The sequence below is a fragment of the Lepisosteus platostomus genome, chromosome 1 (genome assembly GCF_059453375.1).
Source record: "Lepisosteus platostomus isolate fLepPlt1 chromosome 1, fLepPlt1.hap1, whole genome shotgun sequence".
In the NCBI taxonomy this organism is placed as follows: domain Eukaryota; kingdom Metazoa; phylum Chordata; class Actinopteri; order Semionotiformes; family Lepisosteidae; genus Lepisosteus; species Lepisosteus platostomus.
In genome coordinates, this window is record NC_142611.1 from 602,225 (window position 1) to 627,117 (window position 24,893).

Sequence of the window (24,893 nt, forward strand, 5' to 3'; positions counted from 1 at the left end):
GATGTGGGTCACCATCCACCCGGTTCTGCCAGCTGCCGACCCAGAAACATTCTTTCACACTAGAGAAATTTTTAAACAGTGAATAGTGGGTCCCAGGTCACAGTGCCTTTGTGAGGATACAGACATTCAGGCCACAGTCTTATTCACAACAGTCTGTGTGGGGGATTGAGCCTAGACTTTGTAGAGTTTTATCAGCACTTGTCTTCCTGTTCTGTTGTGTTCTTGCTTCTGGGCTCGGGGCTGAGAACACCCTCAGAACAGCCAAGGACAACATTCAAAAACATCAGGAAGCCCCTCAACAAGGTTCAGGCAGTCCAAACTTCATTTTTGTTTTCTTCTTTAGCGTCTGTGTGTGAAACCTTCACGCGTAATTCAATTATTTTTTTGTCCAGCCACACAGACAATTTGTGTTCAGGGGCCGTCGCTCCTTCTCCTTCCTGTGACTGAGTGTCTCCCATTCAGACTCCCAGGTTCTTCAGTGCAGTGAGGCACCTTGTACATGTTCTAGTGTTTTATGACTGTTTTGTCTTTGCTCGGCTCGGGGTTCGTGGCGAAGTGAGGTTCGCTCTTGAGCGCTCACGGCCCCTCACTCCCATGCACTCTCTTGAGCCGGGCTCCTGACTCGACAGACTGAGAAACAAAATCTTGATCCTCACAAAGAAGGGCAGAGGAGCTCATCGGGACGACAGGAAAGAGGCTAAGAGGGCTGGGGTTTTGGGTTGTGTTTTTTTTCCGGTGCTTGGAACAGGCAGCAACGCGGAGCGACGCTTTTTTGAGCACGCACAATGTGGGAGCTGCGCTCATCGAAATTGACAAAGGATTTCAGGGCCCTGCTCTTCTCACGGCTCTTAAACAAACTCACTTCATGGGTGAAGGATTCGCCTTCGAGTTGAAGTTGTGAATGCTGCAGCTACGGCTTGCTGCAGCTCCCTGCCCCTCTGTGGTGGCATCAGTTTAGAATTAGCTCACAGCCACCCATCTGCACTTAATAGAAAATAAATGGTCATTTTTTTAACTGTCTGTTGTAAGGGGGTTTCAGGCTAGATGAGGAGAGATAAAGGTGCCTATAATAGTCGATTGTAGAAACTGTTCTAGTGCACGATAAATTATTAGCATCAATTGTTCTGCCTCACACACACACAGAACTAGGAGCAGACACAGAATTAATTGCAGATAAATATGCCACAAACTGTTTGGACCCCCATGGTGCAAGATGTGTATCTACAGCTCAGTTCAGCCGGCCGAGCCATGTGGGAGTCATTATGGGAAATAGGTGGCTCGAACTGTAAACAGCCCACATTTATCAGTTCTGCTGTGCTGGGGAAGGGGGCAGTCAGGGGGGACTTTGTCTCAAGGAAACAGTTAATAATAATGTGCTTTGGTTAAGCTGGGAATTGTTTGCTCAGAATAGCCTCGGGAATGTGAGCTTATAAGGGGATATTGAGGCTTAAATATCAGCCAACAAATTATTCCAGCACACAACAGCATATTTATTGATCATCAAGTCAAGTTCAGTTTTGTTAACGTAAAGCACACGATATAAGAAAACAACCAAGCTTGCTTGAGACTAAAAATATTTAACAGACAGGGGGAAGTTTACTCCAGTGCAATCTGTCCATGATTAAACGTTTTGACAAAGGTCCTCTACTCCTTTTACAGGACCTCGGGCCCTCCTGTAAAGTTTTGAACTGGCCTGTAAAGTTTCCTCTCTACATTTGTGTTTTTCCAATGCAAGATGGATTTGCCTTGGAAGCCATGAAAAAGCAGTATCTTAAAAGCAAGACCATACATTAGAGTTAGGCTCTCCCGGTCTCAACTTAGTTGTGAAATAATTCAGTTCTTGCTTTGCTTGTTTTATTTCACTGTTCATGTGATTTCTGCTGGTGCATGTTCTCAGTCCATGGGGTAAGGAGTTTATGACCTTGCTGATACCAGTAAGAGCCTTGTCTGGCTGTAAATTTATATTTTATTGACTTGTCCTGATTTGATATGAGCTTCTCTGAGTCTGACCATCTTAAAGCAAACCCTGAGTGTCGGATATGATTGATCTGCAATTCCGAATCCCAGCGCCTTTCCTGTCTCCTCTGGTGTCACTGCCACTAATCTGTCCTGTGGTTTCTCTGTGCCCACATTTGGACAGCTCTGTTTCCCTGTGGCACAATGATTACTGCAACCGTATTGCATTTTTCCACAGAGCTTTTTAGAACAGCATTGCCTAATTCAAAATAGTTTTAAAATACAGCTCAAGAAAGTAAGTAGAGAGCTGGAGTAGTGTGCCTACTAATGTCAGCCAACATAAGTAAATAACACCAATATTACTTTTATCAAAACTTTGACTTGAATTGAAACCACACACCAGCGCCGACAAACTGGAGCTTTACAGTTGTTGCCCATTTTCCATCTGCATCGCATATTTTCTGCAACTGTTGTTCAGGATTGGAAGATAAATTAAGAAGATAGGATATCTTCTTCTCCTGTCTCCTGATTTTTACATTCATTTTATCATTACAGTGAATGGAGAAATGGAAATGTTTGCAAGAGTTAATTTTATGGTCATTTTTCCTGTCTTTCCTGGCTGCGCATGTGTTTACCCTTCTCTGTAATCTCTTGATTTAGCCAGTAGGGTGCCAGGCGATATCATTTTTTTCTTTGCTTTTACATCTGGTAAATGTTTGAGGGCCACCTAACCATAAGGTCTGTGTAGATGCAGATGTGTGTGGCAGCTGAGGATGAGAAATCACACATCCTTTACCATTGCTCCCCACAACCAGAGAGTCTGGAGAGACGCAGGCGGTGGGGAAGGGGGTTCTTGATGACCAGTGAGGGATCTGGTCTTGCCCGCAGAACGTCAGGGCTCTTGACACGAACATCAGCCTGCTGATACAAGTGTCTGTGTCAGGCCCTGCTTTTTTTTTATTTCCTTTGTGCTTTTTCTCCTAGAGGCTTGACCTAGCGTTTTGAAGGGATGCTGTTAAAAACGGGAAACAAAGCATTTTGATTGTAACTTTGGATGTTAATTCTGTATTTTAATTAATTCTTACGTATGTTTTGGAAGATGTTATTTTTTCCCTCTTGTTTATTCGTTAAGTTGCAATTACACATGGTGACCTTACCTTGACCAAACCTTTGTTACTGAAAATGCAAATTTCTTCTCGACAGTTTACTTCACTTGCTAAATAGATGTTAGATATGACATATTGCCAAGAAAGAGGAGGGCATTTGGTCCGCCTAGTTCGTTTGGTGTTTAGTGAAATTTGAGTTCTTTCTCTCGTCGTGATCCTTGTTGTTGATGTTGATGTATGCTTCTGGCCTCTTTCACTGGAGATGTGGAAAGGACAGTCTGCGCAGCTGTCCTTTAGTGTCTGTAGACTTCCCACTAGTTCTCTTCCTGGCGTTTTCTTTTTGTTTCGGTTGTGTCTTGGCCAATATTATTGCCCGCTGCTTTAAGCCATTTGAAACAAAAAATGGTAAATGTGGTAGCCTTTTCACCTCAGTATTAATGCTTCTGCATTTAAAAAAGGTTCTCTATTTGAGAGCTTTTGAAGCAAAATAAAATGAAACGTATTGAACATGAAATTATAGCTAGCTAAAGAACAGATTTCAGTTTCATTGAGTAGCAAGGTTAATGTTGTGTTAAAAAAGAGGTCTCTGCTACACCTAGCAAAACAGGAAAGCCGATTGAAAAGGCTTAGTTCCCAGACTGGACCCACAGGAGATTCTGTGGCTGAACTCTTCACCTGGAGAGCGAGCAGGAGCTCTTGTTCACAAAGCCTAATTGAAACCAGCCTGGTGGCAAGACTCCGAATCCTATTTGGCCTCCTCCCCATACATCAGATGTCAGGTCCTGGGGGAGACATGAAGTTCACTATTAAGTCAGAATCCATCCCCCCACTCTTGCTCTGTGCTGTGGGCAAACGTTTCAGGCTGGGGCCAGCAGCTGACATCGGCGAAGAGTGACTCCAGATCACCATCCCTGCTATCCGTCTTCAGGAGCCTCTCGGGGAGCACGGTGTTGCATCTTGTGAAGTTCCGCGCGAGTCCTCCGCGGTGACAGTCGTGCAGCATGTCAAGTTCATCTTAAAGTTGTTTTGAGGTTCGGACCTGCGCGGGTGTGTGCTGGGGCCCGAGCCTAGCTCCTCCCCAGGTTCGCACAATCGTGGCGTCACACAGAGATGTACATTTTCACTGCGCGTGGGCAGGCAGAACTTTTAAGGAGCTTGCCTCCCAGGGATCTCGTTGTTGAAGGCTTCTGATGGAGGAAAAAAACGACAATCCTGCCAAAAAAAAAAACTAACATAATTTAACAGTAATTGATCATGACTACTGAGCCCTTTCACAATGGGCTTCAGAACAGGAGCCATCTTCCTTCAATTATTTTTATGCTATTTCCCTAACACATCTAGTGATTTCTGGTTATTTTAGCTGGAGTGCCGAGCACGTGTGTGGCTCGTTCTGCGTTGGTGTTCAGAGCATCGCCGTGGTGCACCAGCAGCCCCTTCTATGACTTTATGGCTCATCTCTCTGACCACAGTGTGACAGAAGTGGACGAAGTGCACTTTGGAGTCAAGTCCAAATAAACTTCCATGCTTGCGGTGTTGTGTAAGTGCACTCATGCCGTTGTGAATGTAGTGTTGGCTGCCTTGCTGGTCTTTGGAAAGTTAAAAGGAAACGCTAAGAATGGAGGCAGGTAGTTTTCAGTTATGCCCAGCAAGAACACGGAACTCCCTTGAGGTTTTTGCGTTAAAGTCTTGCCAGGTGCCGTGATTTTCCTTCCACTCCCTTCGTTCTGAAAACGGGGTGTAATTTGTGCTTGTGTGCTGAAGTTATACACTGTACGTGTTGTTCAGGTGCTGTTGGGCAGTTTGTATTGTTTTACTTTCTCCGCTCAGTGAAGTTTTCCTTCTCTTGGGCTGACGTTTTAGCGATTCCGTTTTAAACCCGGACAGCCCTGTATTTTGTCACTCAGAAAGCAGATTTCTAGTGCTGTGGACGTGTAGAGAGGAGCAGCTGGGAAGGATCCAGCTTGATCTGGTTGGCCAGCGAGATGAATTAGCTGCTACAGTAACACTTCATACTGGCTGGACGCGCACAGTTTGTCTTGAGCTGCCCGATCAGGTTTTTGAAGATTCTGAACAGTGGTGATTAATGATTACTACATGACAGATTTGATCAATGTGATTTTTTATTGGCACAAAGGATAAGCTGTGGTTGTTATAAGAGTGGAGAACTCTAGTGGAGACTTGGAGTAAACTGGTGATGCACGCTCGTACAAGGAGCCCTGATATCAGTGAGGTACGGTAGTGTACGTGCAATTTGTGTGTATATGTAGGTCTGTGTTGGGGAAAACTGAAAGCACATCGCTTCAGTTCCATGCCCCCACCCACTGAGTCCAGTGCAACCCAACATCATTGGCTGGAAAGATGGTGGCCATGTACAGAACTTCATCTCCCCCGACTCCTCTGCGAGGCTCTGATTTCGCCATTTGTTTCTGCCGCTCTTTTGCTATGGGAGTTGTGATTACATTTAATTCTGGATAACCTTAGAAACGAGCATTCAATGGGAGACCGGCAGCATTCCAACGAGGGATTTGAGCTTGACATAGTTTCCCTGGGGTTGTGGTCCAAGTCTTCACCATCCCTGTTCCTTCCACAAATGCTTTTCAAGCTATTTTCTTCCCCATAATCAACCCAGCAATCCAGCAGCCAGAGCTCTGCCAAGGCTCAGCTGCTGGAGCCAGCCCTGAATGTCTATTGAACGTGTCCTTTCCAAAAGAAGAGCTTTTACTTGGCAAATGTTTTTCAGCTCTGACCCCAGAAAAACATTTTTTTGGTACTTTTTGTGTATCCTTTGAATTTATGGAATAGCATACCTTAAAATAAATGTTTACAGGACTCAAGGAGTGTTTTTGCATTTTAATGCTATGTGGTGGATGTTTAAATGCCTGTGATGCAGGTTAGGGTAAACATGCCGAAGTTTAATGTTATCACAGGGAGTGCTACTAGAATCAACCACTGCTTCAGTGTTTATGTGTCCCTTTACCTTCCTAAACAGCTGTGGCAATGAGCTGGCTCTCCTCCGCTCGCCTGTCGTTAATCATCCCTTCCTGTGCTTGTCCGGTGACCTCTAGGGGCCTGCCTGTGTGCCAGATTGCCCTCCTGGATACCACCAGCAGGCTGGAGGGGTCGAGAGGCAACACACACACTGCGCTGCTCTGCCCTGCTCCGCAGGACTCGTCTGAAAGCCTGCTCCCAGGGTTCAAAGGAACAGGACAAACCAAACATGGGAAACGTGGCACATCTGTTCTCTAGCGTTCAGCACTCATATCAAGCCTCACCACACCCCTTAAGACATATCGGGACACAATCAGTTTTAACGCCAAACACGTTGTATTTTTTTAGGAAAATGTGGGAATTTGTTTCCTATGGGAATGAGGATTTGTAACTGTACTTTTTAGTGTGCAAGGTTACAGCATAAATTCTAGCTTTGGTCACAAGTCCCCCTAAAGTGTACTGTAAGTCTTGCTCTGAGTGGGCTGGCACTACATGCTGGTGACTTAGCGCTCACTGAGGGTAACGAGCAAACAGCCAAGGAGATGTGCTAAAAATAAAAATCGTAGCATTGTTTTCTAATTATTTTGGCTGTTCATCGAAAACTCTAGCGATGTTATAGCAAAAGCTAAAGCGCCTGTTTTCAAGTTGGAATCTAGCATTTGATGAAGCAAGGCTGCCACCTGCTGCCGAACCGTAATTACTGCAGTAACAGTCCAGCGGTATTGTCCAATATCTTTCAGGTTTTTCAGAACACTAGACAAACAGCCATACAGCTAAATCTGCAGCCATTCCTCGGTCTAACTTCTTTATTACTTTTGTTTTATAGCACAGTACTTTTTTCTCAAGGCATTCTGTTGAAGTGTTGTCTGAATTACTTGCCTCATGTCTGGACCAGCAACTTAATGTGCTGCAGCAGCTTATTTTACTGAAAACTCTATTTCAAAACTCCTATACCTTTATCTAATGAAGACGCATTTCTCAACTGAGTTGAGCTTATAAAAAAAGGGTTGCACTGCTCCATGCTCTGCAAATACAGAACCGTTGTGGCTGCAGGTCTTAAATAACAGCTAACAGGCTCTCTGGAGCTTTGTTTGCAGGTTCAAAATTGCCTTTTCAAGCTCGTGCATTAAATCTCTGGTATATACAGGTATTTCCTGAGTGTTCCTGAAGAGGTCTGAGCTGGGGGCAGCAAAGGAGCAAGCAGGGGGAATTCCATGCTGAGAAGCTGAAAGAAGTAAAAACAACATTTCGGTGTGGAGACTCTTGCAACCCTCAGCCTTACCCCTCTCACACACCAAACATAGTTTTTTTATTTTTCTTTTTTACTTTCCAGCTTGGAATTCTCCTCCATGTATTCCTAGATATATTTTCCTTACTTGTTTATATTTCTTCTTTTCGGCATCTGTAAATGAATTTCAGGAAGGATTGAACATTCCACATTAAAGACACCAGCTTCTATCTTTTCACCAGTTTGTGGTTTCGTAACCTGTAATCGCTTTGCACGAATAAATGAGGAACACATGTTTTAAAGGCAAAATAATTGCACAGTCCAGAATACTGGCAGGGCAACCCCCACCTTTCTTTCTTCTGTTTGTTCTGTCCTAACATGGAAAAACCCATCAAAAATCACTTAAAGTCTGGTGAATCTCTGTTTTGAGCACATTGCATTAAAATGAGCCCGTAAAAGTTGGAGGAATAGCTGATTAAGCCTGGTGCACTTTAAATTAGTTCCAGCCAGTCCAGAGCTGGACCAAAAAAACGCCTGCCTAGGCAGCTAAACGGAAACAGGCAGTTTATAACATACGGTCTTGTTTGAAAACTCAGGGGTTCATTTTAGAAAGATTTATATCCCTCCCTTATATAAACATTACAGACGTGGGCTGATGTGTATGAAGGCAAATCTTTATCAAAATCTCTTTGAGAGCCTTTTCTTCAAGAAATGAGAACCAAAGGGATGCTTTTCCTCTTTGAACCTCTGCCAGTAATTGTAATCAAGGATTTCTCTTTGTTTAATTAAAACACAGTTCATTTGACACAATATGCAACCACCTCCCAGGACTTAATTTGGAAATCTAAGACACATCAGTTGGAGGCTGATTGTTAAGTGCATACAGTGCCGAAAAGTTTGCTGAAAAATTCGAAGTGAAGGTACCCCACATACAGGCAGTTTAATTTTCCATGATGTCCTTCTAGTTGATTTTACAGCAAAGATTCTGAAGATAAAAACAAGATATTCTGTTTTCCTGTCCAAGAGAAGCAGTGACTTATTATTTCTTTTTAAAAAAGAGCTGCTGGTGAAGAGATATTGAAGTTATTTTAAAAGGCATGTATCCGCTGTTAGTGGAAAAAACAATTGCATGAAGCATCTCAGCATGTTTATTTTAGGATTGGCTGTCGTCTTTTAAAAAGGCCCGACTGAAAAATCTACTTTAACTTGTTTCTTGAAGGCTTTTGATTACAAAAGCAGAGCCACTTGAAAGGCAATGAGATTTAAAACTCAGGAGAAATGTGAAAATGGAAGAAAAGGCATGGCCTCGTGTAGCTGAGCTCAAGTCACTGTGGTACAGTATCTTTCCTCACACACCAGGGTAATTGTCCACGTTCACAACTGAAGCCGCATTTAACAAAGTGATGCGTGACTGAAGCAAGAATCTCCCGGCTCATAGTTATATTTACTTATAATACCTATAATACCTATAATAAAAACTGAGTGATAAAAAATATGACTCTCAATCGTAAGTCTTCAGTGCTTGGGGTGAAGGCTTTTAATTTATTGCACAGGCATAAATAAATTGAGCAGGAGACAGAGGAGAGGCCTTTGGGCACTCTGGGATCGCCCGGCTCACTGGCGAGCTCAGGACAGCGAGTCGAGGGCCGAGTGGGCTGAGCCGAGTCTCCTGCCCGGTGTATTCTGAATGCCGGAATGGCCGAGGTGCCTTATCAAGGGAGTTAGACGCTCTTTATAACTGGTTGTCTCCACTCTTCAAAGCACTTCAGAGACTTTATGTTCTTGCAAGATTTCAGATTGGCCTCACCATTGGCTTGTTATACTGCGCGCTTGGAAAGGAGGATGGAAAACGCCCCATCGCTGGGAATCGTGTTTTGCATTTTCTCTGCTGCCCTTTCAGATGTGTGAAGCGTTACAGCTGAGAGGAAGACCTTGTCCAATTCCACGCACGGTTTTCCATGGTTTTCCTGGTTGGTGGCTATGTGCGACAGCGCCACCGCTTTCCCAGCTGAGGGCTGCGTCACCCAAGGAATGCAGGGAAGCAGCAGGAATCCGGTGTCGTCCTGCTTTAACCCCTCCCATGAATTAACCCTTGTGTGAACAGAAGCTGGCCCGCCTCCCCTGCTCAGGACTGGCATCTGTTTCGCAGTTGCAGAAGCAGCCGAGGACGTTTGAGGAGCCAGGCCTGCTGCGGCGACTGCTCCTTGGCTCGGGGGGGTTTGGGGGCCGCGGATGGGAGACGCGGGAGGTTGCGCCTGGGCAGGGAGAGGTCACGCTGTGGATGCGTGTAAAAGTCCCACATGAGCTTGGTCGCAAGAAGGAAGCCCCGCGTACCCAGTCAGGCATGCTGTAACCAGGGCCTATCAGTCTCTTGAAATATGCAGTACCTTTGACCCCCCCAGGGCTGCTGGCTTTAAGGCCAAGAGGAATGGTGGTTAATTCATTTAGGCCTGAGAATTACAAGGAAAAGCAGGGTCTGAGCGCCTGTGAGGACAGAGGTCATTTGTTTCCTAAAAGAGCAGGATCACGTTGTCCTGCAGAGAAGACCCACAATGATAACCTTGCCATGAGGAACTCCAGACTGGGGATTGTCTCAGTTTATTGCCATTTTAGAGGAATACTTCTTTAATGAACAAGTACTCCACTCAGACATTTTTCAATGGCACCATATGGTCAAAAATCAACTTTGCCACTACTGCTTGCTTTCTTAATGTGTTTTGTCTTGTTTTACTTTGAAAGGTATAAAGATGTTAACCGAGTTAAATCCCTACATAGACTTTTGAGGCAGAACACACCTGCTCTCCTGACATCCTGGTGATAGGGGGACATCTTGAGATGGTTTTGTACTTGTGTGTGAAATTTCATTAGCCTAGTGCTGGCTGCTGGGCTGTAATGAAAGCTGTGATTTAAGGGAGTTTGGTCTGCTCTTCATTTGCTGTGAAAAGTCCTCCTTTCTTGACCCCAGGCTTTTCTATTTGTCTTCTACATATTTCTGTACTAGACAAGAAAAGGAGGCTTTTATTCTTTTTTTTATAATGAGTTAGTCTTTCCTACTGGGATTCAGAAGACCTGTCCTTTCTCAGCCATGATGAAGTATCTGGGCTTCTAAGGATGGGACGGCCTATTGTCTCTCTGACACAGGCAATAACAGCAGTGCTAAGTACACACTTGCTTGAAAGAACCTGAGCTTACATGTATCCGTAAAGTGTTGCTCAGGTTTTCGTCATTTCCAGCTGGCATTGAAAATACAGTGGTACCATGGTTTTATCATTTGTTCGATGAGGTGCTCCCGGGCCCTATTGTTTTCATTAGCAATGCATTTAGAAATATCAAAAGGATAACACAACCATACAGCAGGTGTATAGGTATTAAAATATGGCGAGTTCTTTATCAACAGTGGCGTGATCTCATGCACTACACTTTCAATGTTATGCAACATAAATAGCATTGTATTTGTAAAGCATGATGAATAAGAGTCAGTTCTGTACTGTTTGCTCATTGTTGTGTGATCCAGGGTGTAGCCTGCAAGCTCCATCAATTATTCAGTATTTCCCTGAACATTTTGAATTATTTATTTGTTGGTTTCTTTCATTTTTGTGTCCAGGTTTGCGCATCCTCTAAGTTTCCATTGACGCAGTTTTATTCAATATAACATACATAATTATTCGAGAGATATACCGAACCCTCTTTCGCTCACTTGCACTGCGCAGTGTGGGAGCCGAAGGACCCTTCTGCAGAAGGTGACTTAACCACAACCTGAATGTGGTTAAAGTGGGTCATTAAAGCACAGCGCTATTTAGGGAGAACACAAACACTGCCTGGAGCCCTTATACAGCTGGTATAGTCTGCATTGCCTGCGTTCACAGAAGAAGCTGACCTCTTGCTCCTGGTGTGTCTGCAGCTGGACAGAATCAGAACATCCAACAAGTTCCCTGTGCTCACTGGCCTCTTGTCTCTTTATTTCTCCACAAGCCTTCCTGGAATGTTTTCTGCCTGGTATCAGTATCATTTCTGTAACATTTGTGTATTTTTTGTAGAATCTCATTGTTTGACAAAGACATGCGTTTGAAGTCTCAGAAGATAAGAGACCTGTTTCGGGGCTACAGTGCTTTGCCGGTTTGTTCCCGAAGGTGACATTCTTTGGGTTTGTGCAGGATTCTGGGATTGCAATTAGGTGAAGACAATTAGCGTAAGATGAAAGAAAAGTTATCTAGTCCTAGAAGACTTCTTGGGCAGAATCAAAGTGATAGCAATCAGGAACTAATTTTAAAATAGTCTCTGAGAATTTTTTTTAAAGTGAATGGAAAAAAAAACTCTGAAAAAAGCTCTTGTTTCTCTTGCCTGTGTAAGCAGGTCTCCTGTAATCACAATCAGCCTTATCTGAAAATGAATTGGTCAGACTGTTTTCTGTGTTTATTCTGAACTGTCGTTGGATAAGAGCAGATCTCCAGAGAGACTCTCGCGCGTCACAGTTTCCCATTATCATGACAGTTTTCTCTGACAGCTGAATAAACCAGGCCTGACCTGGACACAGCGTGAGGAATCGTACACACACGTTTTGAGAGAGGTTTTGACATTTTTAGACATTCCATAGCTATACAGAGAATAACAAATAGTTTTTTTGATTGCCTACTGGGGTCTGTAATTCTTTTTCTATGACTTAGCTTACTATGAACAGTATAGCCTACCCTGTTTCACAGCAGTTTTGAGGTCACTGCATTAAAGTCGTTTTTTGTGAACACATGACGGTTACCAGTGATTGTTTTGTAAGAGCTGGAGAATTGTGATAGTTTCTTTTCTGAAACATTCAGCAAGACGTCCAGTCTCAGAAAAATATTTTGAAAGGGAGGCTTTAAAAAGTCTGTTTGTGCCCTCCTGCCTTTGTGTTTCTCACATTTACTTAACCAACACCATCCACCACAAAAAAAATCTTTAGTTTCTATATTTTTACATGTTGGATGTTATGATTTATCTGCTTGTTTAGGTGTCAGTTACACCTTCTCAACCATTGATAGAGCACAATATGTTTTGCTTATTGCATAGAAAAGATCCTATCATGTTAATGACCTTCCGTCATTTGAGCTTAGCTTGTCTTATGTTCTCATGTTAGTGCTCCTTCTGTGCATGTCCACTTGTGGACATCTCTCCAGCAAACACTGAGCTTTCACCCGCCTGTATCTCTGCTGTGTCGCACAGTTCCTGGAGAGCGATGGATGTAGGATGTAGAGCCGACATAGTACTGACATTTGTGCTTGCTTCATGCTTTTTGGCACAGTGATTGAGTTTTCCAAAGCAAGCAAAGCACAGAAAGTTACATTACAGAAGGCTCAGTGGCAGTGCTTTTCACGGACATTCTCGTGATTCCTGTCCTGGGTACAACATTAACATGAATGCTTTCGGGCTCTATCTGAAAAAAACAACATTCTTCCTCCTAATAAAATCCAGAGGCTCTTGATGCCATCAGAATTAGCAATTAGCTACAGCGGGTTTGCCCATCTCTAGTCCTGGGGGCTACAGCGCCACAGAGCTGGGAAGTGCTGTTAAACTGCTCCAGTTCAGCCAGTTATCCACCGGGGCGTTAAGGACTGAGCTGGAATGGGAGTCTGCAGCTGCAGCAATCCTCCAGGCCTGGAGCTGGTCAGTCCCGACCAACAGGAATTCCACAAGCGCCGTGGACGAGAGTCAGTCTCTCTGTTATTTTTGGACTCGACAGTAAAATAAAAACATTCCTAAGCAGAATGCTTCGGTGATTGTTACCTTTCCGTTAGCAGAGCTGGATAATCGGGCAGTTACAGAGCTGGCCTCTTGAAGGCAGAGTGTTTTGTTGTCATTGGGTTGAACCTCCCTCCCTTGGAGAAAGAAAGACTCTTTGTGCTGACCTGCCTGAAAAGGGTTAGAGTTCCCGTTTCTGACTTTCAAACAGTTCACCTTCCTCGCACACACCCTTTATCCTCATGCAGACCTCTCCAGACTGCAGCAGGAGCTCCACTGCCCACAGCCATGCACAGACTAAGGTGCTTGCTATTGTAAGTTGGGGAATGATTGCAGGATAGGGCGAATATTCAGAGTGGACAGGGTCCTTTTGTATTCTGATGGCGTGTTAAGGACTCCATTGCTTGCTTTTCTTTTGGAAGGTGATGCAAATACCTGAAGTCCCACAGGAGTTATTCAAACACTAGGCCAGTATAGGTGGGGCCTTCAAGAAAGGTGCTGAGAAACCCTGGCACGGTGCATGTCAGGAGTTTCTTGAGAAATTACTGGTTTCAATCCCACACAGGGGACGTTTTGGTCACACCTGGTCTTGGCTCCTGTAACCTTCATATCTGAATCCCTGTGACTTTCAGGTGGGGGGCCAAGGTGTAAAGGAGCAGCTCGTTGAAAACTGAAGGGCTGAATGTTGAAACAGTGCAGATCTTCAGAAAATGTTAAATATGTATAAAAGAGTGTTATAGAACCGAAAGAGAACAGTGTAATTTAATGAAGGCCCTGTGTGTAACACAAGAATTAGACCTGCAGTGTTCATCCATTTTCATTGTATTCCATCTCAAGGGCATTCAGGCGTTTTGAAAGTTAAGGGGGTTTTCTTTAGAGCTGCCACATTTCAGTGCTGAGAGCAAGCCATCATTCACAGTACGTGAGCGACAGGGGCTCCCAGAACGATTCTTGGAGTCTGACTTCCATCAGGTTTTTCTGGGTCATTCTGAGTCACCGGCCGCCAGCCCCCAGCGGGGAAACAGGTAGAGCTGTCTGGGGCCGCAAACCACAGTGAAGCCTCTGCGCGCTGGACAGCAGCCTGGCAGAATCCAGGAGAGCAGGGTGAGGAAGGAAGGAAAGAAGGAAGCACACAACCGTTGGCACAAGCAGCTTGCCGAGACTGCGAGGCTCTTCCACAACATCGCCCGGCCTGGCGATGCAGCGGGCGAGAAGAGGCCAGCACCCTGCGTCGTGCCAGCCGGACAGCATGCCTGCAGCTCCACGGTGGCTTGGGCCGACTCCCTGTCTGCTCACGCCAGCCCAGTGGGGCGTCTTGCTTACTGCAGTGACCCTGTGGCTGCGAAGGGGGCGTCGGTGTCAAGAGGACATGACCGAGCTGTCTGAAGTTTGACCACACAGCAGAGCGGTGAGGCGCCAACAACTCTCACCAAGCCCCAAGGAACATGTCGGTAGAATTCAAAGAAGTATATAGCACCCGTCATTTGCGATTTGTAAAGTCTTCTTGTCACCCTGATGATTTTTTTTACAAATTAGGTTTTGTTGAGACACATTGTAGTGAAGGTTTTTGTTATTGTTATCTTACTTTTCTTTCCTTGTTTTGCACATGCTTCTGAGGCCACATTTCTTCAACCAAACAAAGTGACAGATGTTGAGACATGATTTCATTTGATCTCAGCTAAAACTATTGCCCTGTGAAGCACTTTAAATATTGCATGAATAAACATACTTAATCTACAAGTGCATATTTCCATCATTGTGTTTCTGAGGATATGCCCTTGTTAAATAAAATAAATTATGTACTGGTACATTGTGTTCCCTGTTCTCCTCTCAATGAGTATTATTCGATGCTAAATACTGTTTACAAGAACTACGAAGTGAACTCTGTAATGTAGGTTCAGAAAATAACAACAAGGCTGTATCCTGTTATTAAGCAGTAATGAGCTATAGCCATTCACCAGTAACTTTGACCATGCACTAAGAAAATAAGAAGCTACTGGTGTTTCTTTTTTTAGTTCAAGCATAAAATTACATGAATTAAGCAGTATCATTTCAATGTAATGCCCTGCCGTTACCCTGTGTTGTTGCTTGGGCATGGGACGAGCATACTGGAGGGGAGGGAGGCTGCTGCAGCCATGTGCTGTGTCTGGCTGTACGAAAGTCCCTCACTGCCGGCCTGAGAGGCAGAGAAAGAGGCCCATCAGCTCGGAGGCCGACTCCAAGACGACTCGCACAGCCTGACATTTAAAAGGGTTGTTTTTTAGCAGTGGTATGGTTTTATTATTCAGGATGCTAAATGTCTTTTTAGCCAGACAATTATAAATTCAAAGGGATTATGCAGCGCGTGTCTAATCAAAGTAAGACCTTTAGAAATTCATAATGTGTCATAGTGTGATTGTTACTGTAAGCCCTTTCCTTCACTGGCAGTGAAGCAGTGCACTGTTCTGTCCGAGCTGTGAGGAGTTGAGTAGCTTTTTCAGAGCATGTGGATGATCTAGTAAAACCATCAGTGTGCGCAGTGTCAAATCCGTCAACGATGAGTTTGACCCATTTCATTATTCTTAGTTTAGCAGAAAGTAGGTGAATATCCCAAATTTAATATACAAGACTTGTAGAACTGTATATAACCGAATATCTTCCTGTGAAAAACCTTTTGTGGTAGCTCTTAACCCGAGTGAGTACATTCACACTAAGCTCCACATCTTGCATTCAAATAAATCAGCGCGACTGACCGTTGGGGAATGTTTAGCTGGAGATTTTGTTGTAATTTTGTCTCTATCTGTACAGTGAACCCAGATGTTAATTTCACCACTCTAGAAGCACAACAGAAGATTAAACCAGAAGTGTCTCCACTACTGAGCCTCTCGAGTGGGAGAATGAGCTTTGCGGCTCTTCCCAGCATCCTTGCTTGTGCTGCGATTGCTACAGCAGCGACAGGAGCATCACGTGCTGCAGTGTCCGCTCACACCTGCAGGGCTGCTGTCTGCTGGCCAGGCCTAATCTTCGGTGAACCTCTGCTCCCCAGACATAGTGCCAGGTGTCACCCCAGTCCGAGCGTCTTCCCTACAGCGTATCGAAACCTGGAACGAGCGGCATTGCTTCACTTAGTTAGACAGGTGAAAATAGTGAGGAGAAAATATTCTGATCTGATATGTGCCCATTCTCGGTGAGTTATGGGCGTGTTGTTGATTGTGGAATTACTAGGAAACCACAGGCAGCCCTGTATAGAATTACAAGTCCTGACTCCCAAGACCTTCTGCAGGCCAGACGTGATCATTCTGGAAGAGCTGTGTGTGCTGGTGGACCCTGGTGCTTGAGTCCTTGAGTCCTGGTCCTCCGGCTCTGTGAGGAGGCAACGTGGCTCCAGTATGGTCTTCATCTCACCACTCTGCCTCTGGGGAGCCGTGACTGACTGCTTCTCCTGTCCTCTCCGCCGGACACATTATAACACTGCGTACCAAATCGAAGTTCTGTAGTTTTAGTGTAGCTTGCTGGCAGAAGTGGTGAATCCCATCTGAGCCATTTTTTCAGTAATCCAGTCCATCGCCGCTCTGACGCCTCCCTCTTGCTGTCTGACTGCAGGCTCTGGGGGACTCGGACCTGGCTGCGGTGCTGAGGCAGGTCCTGCCTCTCGTGAAGCCTCACGCGGACAGGGCGGAGAGCGACCAGGGTCCCGAGGAGCTGCTGGCGCTGCTGGTCTACGTGTACTCCCTGGCGGGAGACAGGAGCGTGAGCCGGGAGCTGGAGGAGGCCGAGCGGGAGCTGGCGGCTGCTCTGGTCCGGGTGCTCCTGGAGGAGCCTGAACTGTCTCCTCTGATCCAGAAAATCACCCGTGAGTACACGGCGGTCATGTCCGGGAACACACAGAACGGAACGGGTGATCGGAACTGAAGACGCTTTCAAAACCAGATCTGTTGCTGAGAACAGGAACATTTCGTAGTCGGCTCATTCTGTGACCGTTCAAGCAGTGTTTGTCCCTGTCATTCTGTACAGTTACTAGGGCCAGTGCAGCAACCCTTACTGCTGTATAATTTAACTGGAAGAGGTGTATTAACTACAGTAACAAAGTGTTACACGAGAATGCTTGTAAGCATCTTGCATTGCTCTTTGCAGTAATGGGTAATTGGCATTGCTTTCATCACCGTGCCTTGCAGTGTAGTGTAATGGGTCATGTGCAGGAGAGATTATATTTCATCGCATAGCAGCTTTGTAAGAGGAGTTTCCATCAGATGCATAAATGCTTTATCACAACAGAGGTATTATTATCGGGCAGTTCCCGTAATCCCTGTTCTAGACGTCTTTGATGCATAACTCATAACAGCGATGGAATGATTCGCCATTACTGCCATCAGCTGTAGTATAAAAAGGGAATGGGACAAAGTCTGGAACCACTAGACTGTCTTTTTTTACAGGAAATATATTACAGAAAGCAATTTAAGTGGCGAGTACCGCATAATCGCACAGCACAGTTTTTAGACAGCTCTGGCAGTTGTCTTTGGACTCAGTCTGTACATTAACATCATCACTTTATTAACCCTTTACAATTTCTTGCATTAGGAATTCGTCTTTTCGCAGACCCCAGCTTGCTCTCCATGAGACACACAGACAGGGAGAGAGCCTGGGGTCAGAGCGCAGGGTCAGCCATTGTACAGCGCCCTGGAGCAGTTGGGGTTAAGGGTCTTGCTCAGGGGCCCAACGGAGTAGGATTCCTCTGCCGGCTGCGGGATTTGAACCTGCAACCTTCCAGCCACAGGCACAGGTCCTTCGCCACAGAGCCACCGGTCCGCCCAAAAAAATTAGAAACCCACCGTGTTTCAGGAGAGGAAAAGTAATCATTCCAGCGAGATGGCATGTGCAGTGTTTACCTGTCATTGCAGTACAAAGACAAACGCACGGCTCCGTGTCGCCGCAGCAGCTTGTATTGACCTCTCTATGAGCTCGCCAGCAGCGGGACGCCACCAGATGAAGTGATGGTTAGGTCCATGGTGCCGCTGAATGGCTGGAAAATGTTAGTAAACTCCAAATGTCCCTCTGGATAAATCGAAACCTCTTGATATGGTTGTCAGGTACTTTGTGGAAACAGTTTTCTGGCCAACATTATTGTGCACCTCTCTTGTTCCTCATCAGGGAGTCTGTTAATTAGCTGGTCACAGCTGTTTTCACTGACATGACTACTGGCACACCGTGCTGTGTTTTGTGGAGACACTGGCCACCAAACATGCCCACTTAACTCTGAAATCTAGTTGGCTCTGAAAATCTCTTCCTAATTGTTTGGGAGTTAGATCCAGTGCATTTTATCCAAATATCGAAGGTCTGTACCTTACCTCGTCCCAAATACATTTTTATTCAAATGATTTCTTCGGTTACAGTAGCAGTTTTGTTGTTTTAACCTCTAAGTGCTCGTTTGGCTATAATCCCTTTCTGCCTTCCATCAGAGCGTGTGTGCCAGTGCTTTGTTCTCACCTCTCTTTATATTCTGCCTACTGCATTGATGCCCTGCCAAAACGTGCTGAATGTGGTACGAATACGGCGCGCAGTAGTCTTACATTAAAGGAATCCCTGCAGTAGAATCCTGGTTGTAATGAAATGCTGGAACTTCAGACCTAACTTCCCCCTTTTATTATGTTCTGTTTCCTAGCAATACATACTCATACCAGATTTAGTTTTTTATTATTTCCATAAATAGAGCAGGTTCTGCAAGCTAAAACTCCTTTTCAATTGCTCTTGCTCGTTTCTTGAGCCCATTTTCTTCTGAGGATGTTGGGTGTCACGTGTGGGTAGATGCTGCTCTCCAGCAATATTTTCTTGAGGTCATTAGGTTTTGGTTTTTTTTTTTTATGGTTTAAAAGAAGGATTTTAGGATGAAACCTGCGGTAGGAGAGAGCAGGGGAGTTTTCCTGCCGTCTCTGCCATCTGCACGTGAGCTTCAGTTCAGAAGAGCGCCAGAGATGCGAGTGTTGCTGCCTCCAGTGAAGAGGCCGGGGCGAAGCCGGCAGTGAGGAATGCACAGCTCACTTCCTGTTCCAGTTGGCTGGCTCAGAGACTTGGCCACGGGCGAGGGGGCCTGCTTAGCTTCAGGCATATGTCTCCTGTTAAAAACTTGACTCCATGTTATAAACACTTCAATGCAAATTAACATCCAGTCCTAGGCCAATTCAGACCAGGTGCACTCCAAAGACCAAATAGGTAGCATATGATGGAAAAGACAGGAAGTGGTTGTAAAGATGAATTATGCTGTGAGGTATTTTTAACCAGTGTATGGAGCCCTGAGCTGAAATAGCAATTATGGCTCATAAAAAATGTTTTAAAAGATCTCTTTCTTTTTTTTTCATGTAAATCAAAGCCCCACTCTCTGCTCTCATTCTTCTTCTGTTCTTTAGCAGTCAGAGCAGACCAGTGGTGGAACGCAGGTGGCCTCCACTCTGGTGTGACTCATGTAGACCATTATCGCATAACCCGCCTTCGTTCTGGGAACGTGGGATTCAAGTCCTGGAAGGATATCGTCATGAAGCACCAGTACAGCTTGTCATCTGATGCTGGACTCCCTTTAATTTCCATCCTGAGTTCTTGCATTTTTCACGCATGTGAAAGGTGCTCCTAAAATAGCAGAAGGTAAAAAAGCAACAGTCTCCTCGTTGTTCTAAACAATGCGGCCAGTCTTCTTTCTGTGGTCGTTGTGTTCTAGTGACCCTCTGTGTTCCACTGTTACTAATCACTGCAGTTTTATTGTTCCTTCAAAAACACAACAACAAAAAGACCACATCACTGTGAACCCCCCTGATGAAATCAGTTGGAAACTAAAGCAGAATATGAAGAACAGCACAGTTCCTGCTATGGGGAGTCTCTTCTCTTATTTGTTTCTTCCTTCTGTGTGGCTCTTGAGTGTTAGTCACAGGCTTTGCATCTGGTAGATGGAAGATATGTATCGCAACTGCCACAAAATATTAATGTACAAAAACTAACAGAGTGAAAGTGAATGAGGATCTGGGGGTTACTGAGCCACGGAGCCACGCTTGCAGTTTGTTTTCGGCGCTAGAGAAAGATTTAGAGTTAGTTTTTCACCCTATCTCATTTGCTGTCAGTAACTATTAACCATGCAGTCTTGCAAATGAAGAGAGAACCTTTTCTTGGTGTGGTAAGTCGGCAACTCTCCTACTGTATCAACCTTGTATCAAGGCTTTGTGTGCCTGACAAGGGCTTTTATCAACTCTGACCTGCAAGATTATCTTCAAGAAAACATACTGCTTACAATTCCTTTCTGATAATCTTTCCTTCGTGTAATTAATGCTTCGAAGGTTAGCCGAAATGTTTTTACTGTTCTTTCAAGTATAGGTTTGTTTAATTTAACTCCTTGTGCTTCTCCAGGGTAAGATCCACATGCTTTCCGTCTGAAAGTGATGCCTTTAGATTATTTGCCTTGCTACAGCCTGTGTCGGCCTTTTATGGCTCTTCTAGGTCAAAAACTGATGGTTAAACAGGAGGTTTTCTTGTTGCTTTCGTTCTCTGGCTGACGCTTTTTGGCACAGCCGGAAGAGGATGTTCCTGTATGAGGTCTGGACAGCTATTGAGGAGCTGCATGAATGGGGCCCATTGGGGGATGTTAGAGTTTTGGAAATATGGAACTGGCTGAAGCATGACGTTATTGCCTCCGCTATGGGTGATTTCAGACATCTGCAGCTTTTCAAGGCTCCTTAAAATATTATTCCGCGTGCTGATTGTGCTTCCACTGTGTGGAATGGGCCATTACACTCCCAGGATATTACGGGAGCCGGAGTCAGCCAGCCGGCGGGTTTCCAAGTTGCGGAGCGGAGCTGCTAGAATGGGATGTGGGCGGGATGTGTCGGAGCCCTCTCTCCGGTTCTGCCGCGTGCAGGAGCTCAGCCCGGGACAGGGCCCCTGGGTGCAGACCTGCCCTCTGCACCCACAGCAGGAGAACCATCTCCTCCTAAGACAGGCCCACTGTTAAAGTTCTGGGAGTTCTTTGGCAACTCAATTATTTAGTTAAAGCCAGTTTATAGTGCTATTTAGTTTTTTTTAAGAAACTATATATTTCTAAAGTGTTGAGTGTACTTGAATTTCGGACTTACCTAATTACCTGTTTATTGAAATATTGGAATGTTTTTCTGTTTATAAAATAAAGATCTACTGTACTGTACTGTAATGTGCTTATACTGTATATGCATATTCCAGCACCAAGGGAATTCAAACAGAATAATATGATAATATGACAATCGCTGTTAAAATCAGAATACTACAGCAGAGCGTGTTCACTACGTTTACTCTCCTGGCAACTCATATTCATCCACAACATAAGCGCAGAGATCCTGTGACTTTTAGTGTGGTTCCACTAGCTTGAATGGTTTTCAACTGGCCGAAATTGAGGAGGTATTCTATGGACCTGCCGTGCAGCCTCAATAACCCCAGCAGACGCCCGTGACTCAAACAGAAGCCAGGTTCTGCTGCATTGGTGCCACTCCAGGTTGAGGAAGGAGTGAGGCCAGGAAGGCCACTTCTGCACGGAGAGACAGTGAGAGTTTCACCCAGGTCCCAGGTTAGCATGCGATACGTCATCATCCATTGACAGTGTGCCATTACAGATGGAAGGCACGTTACAGACCAACTGCAACAGAACGTTCCTGCTCAGCCTTTTTGAAGTAAATGCCCAGAACAAGGACATCATAACGAAAGTGGTCTTGCCATGTGTGATGTTCACTTCTCCTGTCATTCTCTCCAGAATGAGAATGAGGCTTCCTGCAGCAATTTGAGCTGTGTTGTTTTGCAGGCGCGTGGACAGAGGCGGGGCGGCGGGGCGGCGGGGCAGCGGGGGGGCGGGGCAGCTTTGATCTCTGCCCGTGTTTCTCACAAGTCTTTCGTATGAATTCCTGTTTTCTTCTTCAAAGAATTTTTATAAGTTCTGATTGGGCCCTTGGTAGACAAACAGGTCCAGTCTTGAATGTTACAAGCTGCAAAAACCAGATGTCCCAATCTGTATTTCTAAACCTGCATTCGTAATGGAGTAGGGTTGGCTGTCAGAGCTTTGTACAGACCTCCCTTTGTTTTCCAGAAATAGACGAGACACTGAAATTTATTCCATTTTTTTCGGTCTTTTACAGTTCTGGGGGAAACTGAAAAATACGTCCCTTATAGTTATATTTATTTTGGCTTAACAAACACAGACCCCTAACTAGGAATAAGCGGATTTCTGATAATGGATAAACTTTTACTGGTGACAATTCTCAAAATAGAAACCAAAAATAACTTAAATAACCATCTTTTTACATACTTATAAGATAAGCCACTTAGAAAAACTACTATCAGTTCTTCTTTTAAACTCCGATATAGGAGAGATAGTCATACAGATATATTGAAGAAGAGAAGGTTCTAATCTCTATGTTGCCGTTATGCTATTTAAATTCCTAATGAAATGTTTTGCAGCCAGTGACCAGTGTTTTTGAAGGGACAGAACAGAACCCTGATAACCTCTGCATACAGTATAGATAGAGATCAATAGAATGGAAGAAGAGACAGATAAATGTGATAAAGAAGGTCAGAGTAATCCATTGATGCCATCAGTGTTTATCTGCAAATGTGAGAACTGTTATCATCACGTTGTGAGCAAATGTCCCATTTTTCATGTTTTGTGAGCAAAGGTCCTGGAATGATTGTATATACATCTCAACTTGCTGGGAAGAGAAACTGAAGTCTGGGGATCAAAGGATGTAATCTGCAGACAGAGCCAGGCCACTTTCTCGCTATCGGGGCCATCTATCAGTGTCCTGATCTGCTTATCTTCGAGAAAGCAGCTGAATGGATGTGTTCTCCACTGCACTCCTCACATCAGAGATAACTTCATCTAGAGGACTCCAGCTGTCAGATGTGCCCGCGCTGTGCCTGGAGTACCTCCTGAATTAAAAATTCAGACTGAGATCACTTAAGGATTCTTGAATTGACATATCGTTTAAGATCGTGTTAAATGATGTGCTTCAGTTTTTCCAGTGTTCCAGGGTTACACTGTTAATGTATGGATATTGTCCATACAGCGTGTATATTGTTACTGTAACGTGACAAAGCTACAGCTTTCTCAGATCATTTCAGCCATGTTTGCATGATAACATCTGCGCCTTTTGCTCCAACTTTTAAGCTGTAGTAGTGTCCATTTACATGAGATAATACCTGGCAGAGAACATTGTTTTGAATAGCTGCTCTGGCCTTTATGAGCTGATTTCTTGCAAAGATGTCGCCGTCTGCTTATCTTCGCTTTCACAGAGCTAGAAGACGTGCTGCTTTGCGTTAGGATTTTGAAAGGCTCTTACACAAACCCAAGCAGGAAAGAACCGTTATGAAAATCATCCTAAAAGGCTGTCGGAGCCCTGTCGCATGGGGGCTCCTGTGGAGGGGAGAGCCAGTGAGCGTCATGGGTCAGGGGTTTGTGTAGGATGGGGGAAAATATTTGCTTGTTACATTTTGTAAGAAAAAAAAATGCTGGGAAAAAAAAGTATTCCTACAGATAAAAAATAGGGCAGCAGGCTGTTCAAGTTGATTCTGTGCATCGCTGGATGCTCCGCTGTGTGACATTTGTCTTGTCTCACATGTACCTTGTCAGATCATGCGCAGCGAACGCTGACATTAATGCACGCTATAAACCATGATGCTGTTTAAAGTTCAGTATTACACGCCAGCGGTCTCAGCGCGTGGAAGCACTGGGGAACGCTGTGGACAGGATATGCCTTATAGATGAGGTGTCTTGTGTGTCTGAGACCAGCTGCAGGCTGATGATCAGGGGTCTGGAGGGAAGGCTTGTCAGTGGGGCGCCATGCACATCTGGGGCGCACATCCAGCAACACCGGGGTTGTCACCTGGCTCTTGTGTAGTTGTTTTACTTTTGCACGATTGCCAATCTTGGATTGAGTGTTTTTTAAAGAAGAAGCTGGCTTCTGGCTGAAGGAAAGCAGGGACCCTGAGAAATGGCTGCGGCTCCCTGCGAGACCCACGCGTTATTAGTGGCATCTCCAGCTTCTCATTTGCGGGTTCATGCTGTAACTCCCGGGCCGGCTGGTGTAAAGATAAAGATAAGAACCCGCAGAGCCCCACTTCAAACAGGTCTGTCACGTTACTCTTTGACCTTTCCATTGATTTATCCTTGGAACCTGGTGGCTCGATGGCTTTGAGGAGTGTGGGGCAGATGGCTGGTTCGCGAGTCCGGGAATAAGCAGAGAGCTGGGCGTGTTGGTGGCACTGAGAGGGACACTTCCCACGAGGAGAGCTGCTCAGTTTTGATCAACAGACAGTTTTAGATACAGTCGCACCTGGAATCATTAAGAAGCGCACAAATTCTGCTTGTGACCTTGCACGTTAATTTGATTACCGGGAGTCTAAAGCCATGTTGTTCTTTGTCCTTTAATAAGGTTCCAGGTGCCGCTGTCCAATCAGCAAACTGTTGCATGAGCATTTCAGAAGTAGCCTTTCCTTTAAGCAGTTCAAACAGAAACATACATGTGCAGCATTGAGTGTAAATGGAGGAATGGGGTCCTTGTAATTTTCACATTGCCTCTGAACAGTTTTGACATTTTTTATAATTAAATCAATCTGAGTCAATTGCAGATTGGCATTTTTGTATGTCTTGTCTGTTTGAAAACCCTGTTTGAGTAGCTGGCAGTAATGTTTCAGGGCCTGGACAGGTAATCCAGTCTCTGACATCTCTGTATCACACTTCAGATGGCTTCGGTGTTTGTATTTTACATTTCCTAGCGCCACTTTCTTGTCCTACACTTAAATCGGGCCTGTCCCTGTCTCCCCTAGGCAGGCACTTTTGTTTGTAGAGCGATCTCTTGGCAACATGAGTCAAACACTTTGTTTCAGTTAACCTTCCAAAAAGGAGCAAAAATTAAATCCAGTCGCCAGGT

General features: G+C 44.9%; 1 protein-coding gene across 2 annotated transcripts in view; it reads left to right on the forward strand.

Moving 5' to 3' along the window:
- scfd2 (sec1 family domain containing 2) overlaps positions 1 to 24,893 on the forward strand; it is a 145,139-nt gene that overhangs the window by 41,383 nt on the left and 78,863 nt on the right. The window contains exon 5 of one of the 2 annotated variants that reach the window (XM_088628665.1): positions 16,573 to 16,822. The exons of the other annotated variant lie outside the window; for it this stretch is intronic. Within the exon in view, the coding sequence (XP_088484791.1) occupies positions 16,573 to 16,822 (250 nt within the window). The remainder of the gene's footprint in view (positions 1 to 16,572; positions 16,823 to 24,893) is intronic. 2 annotated transcript variants of the gene reach the window in all.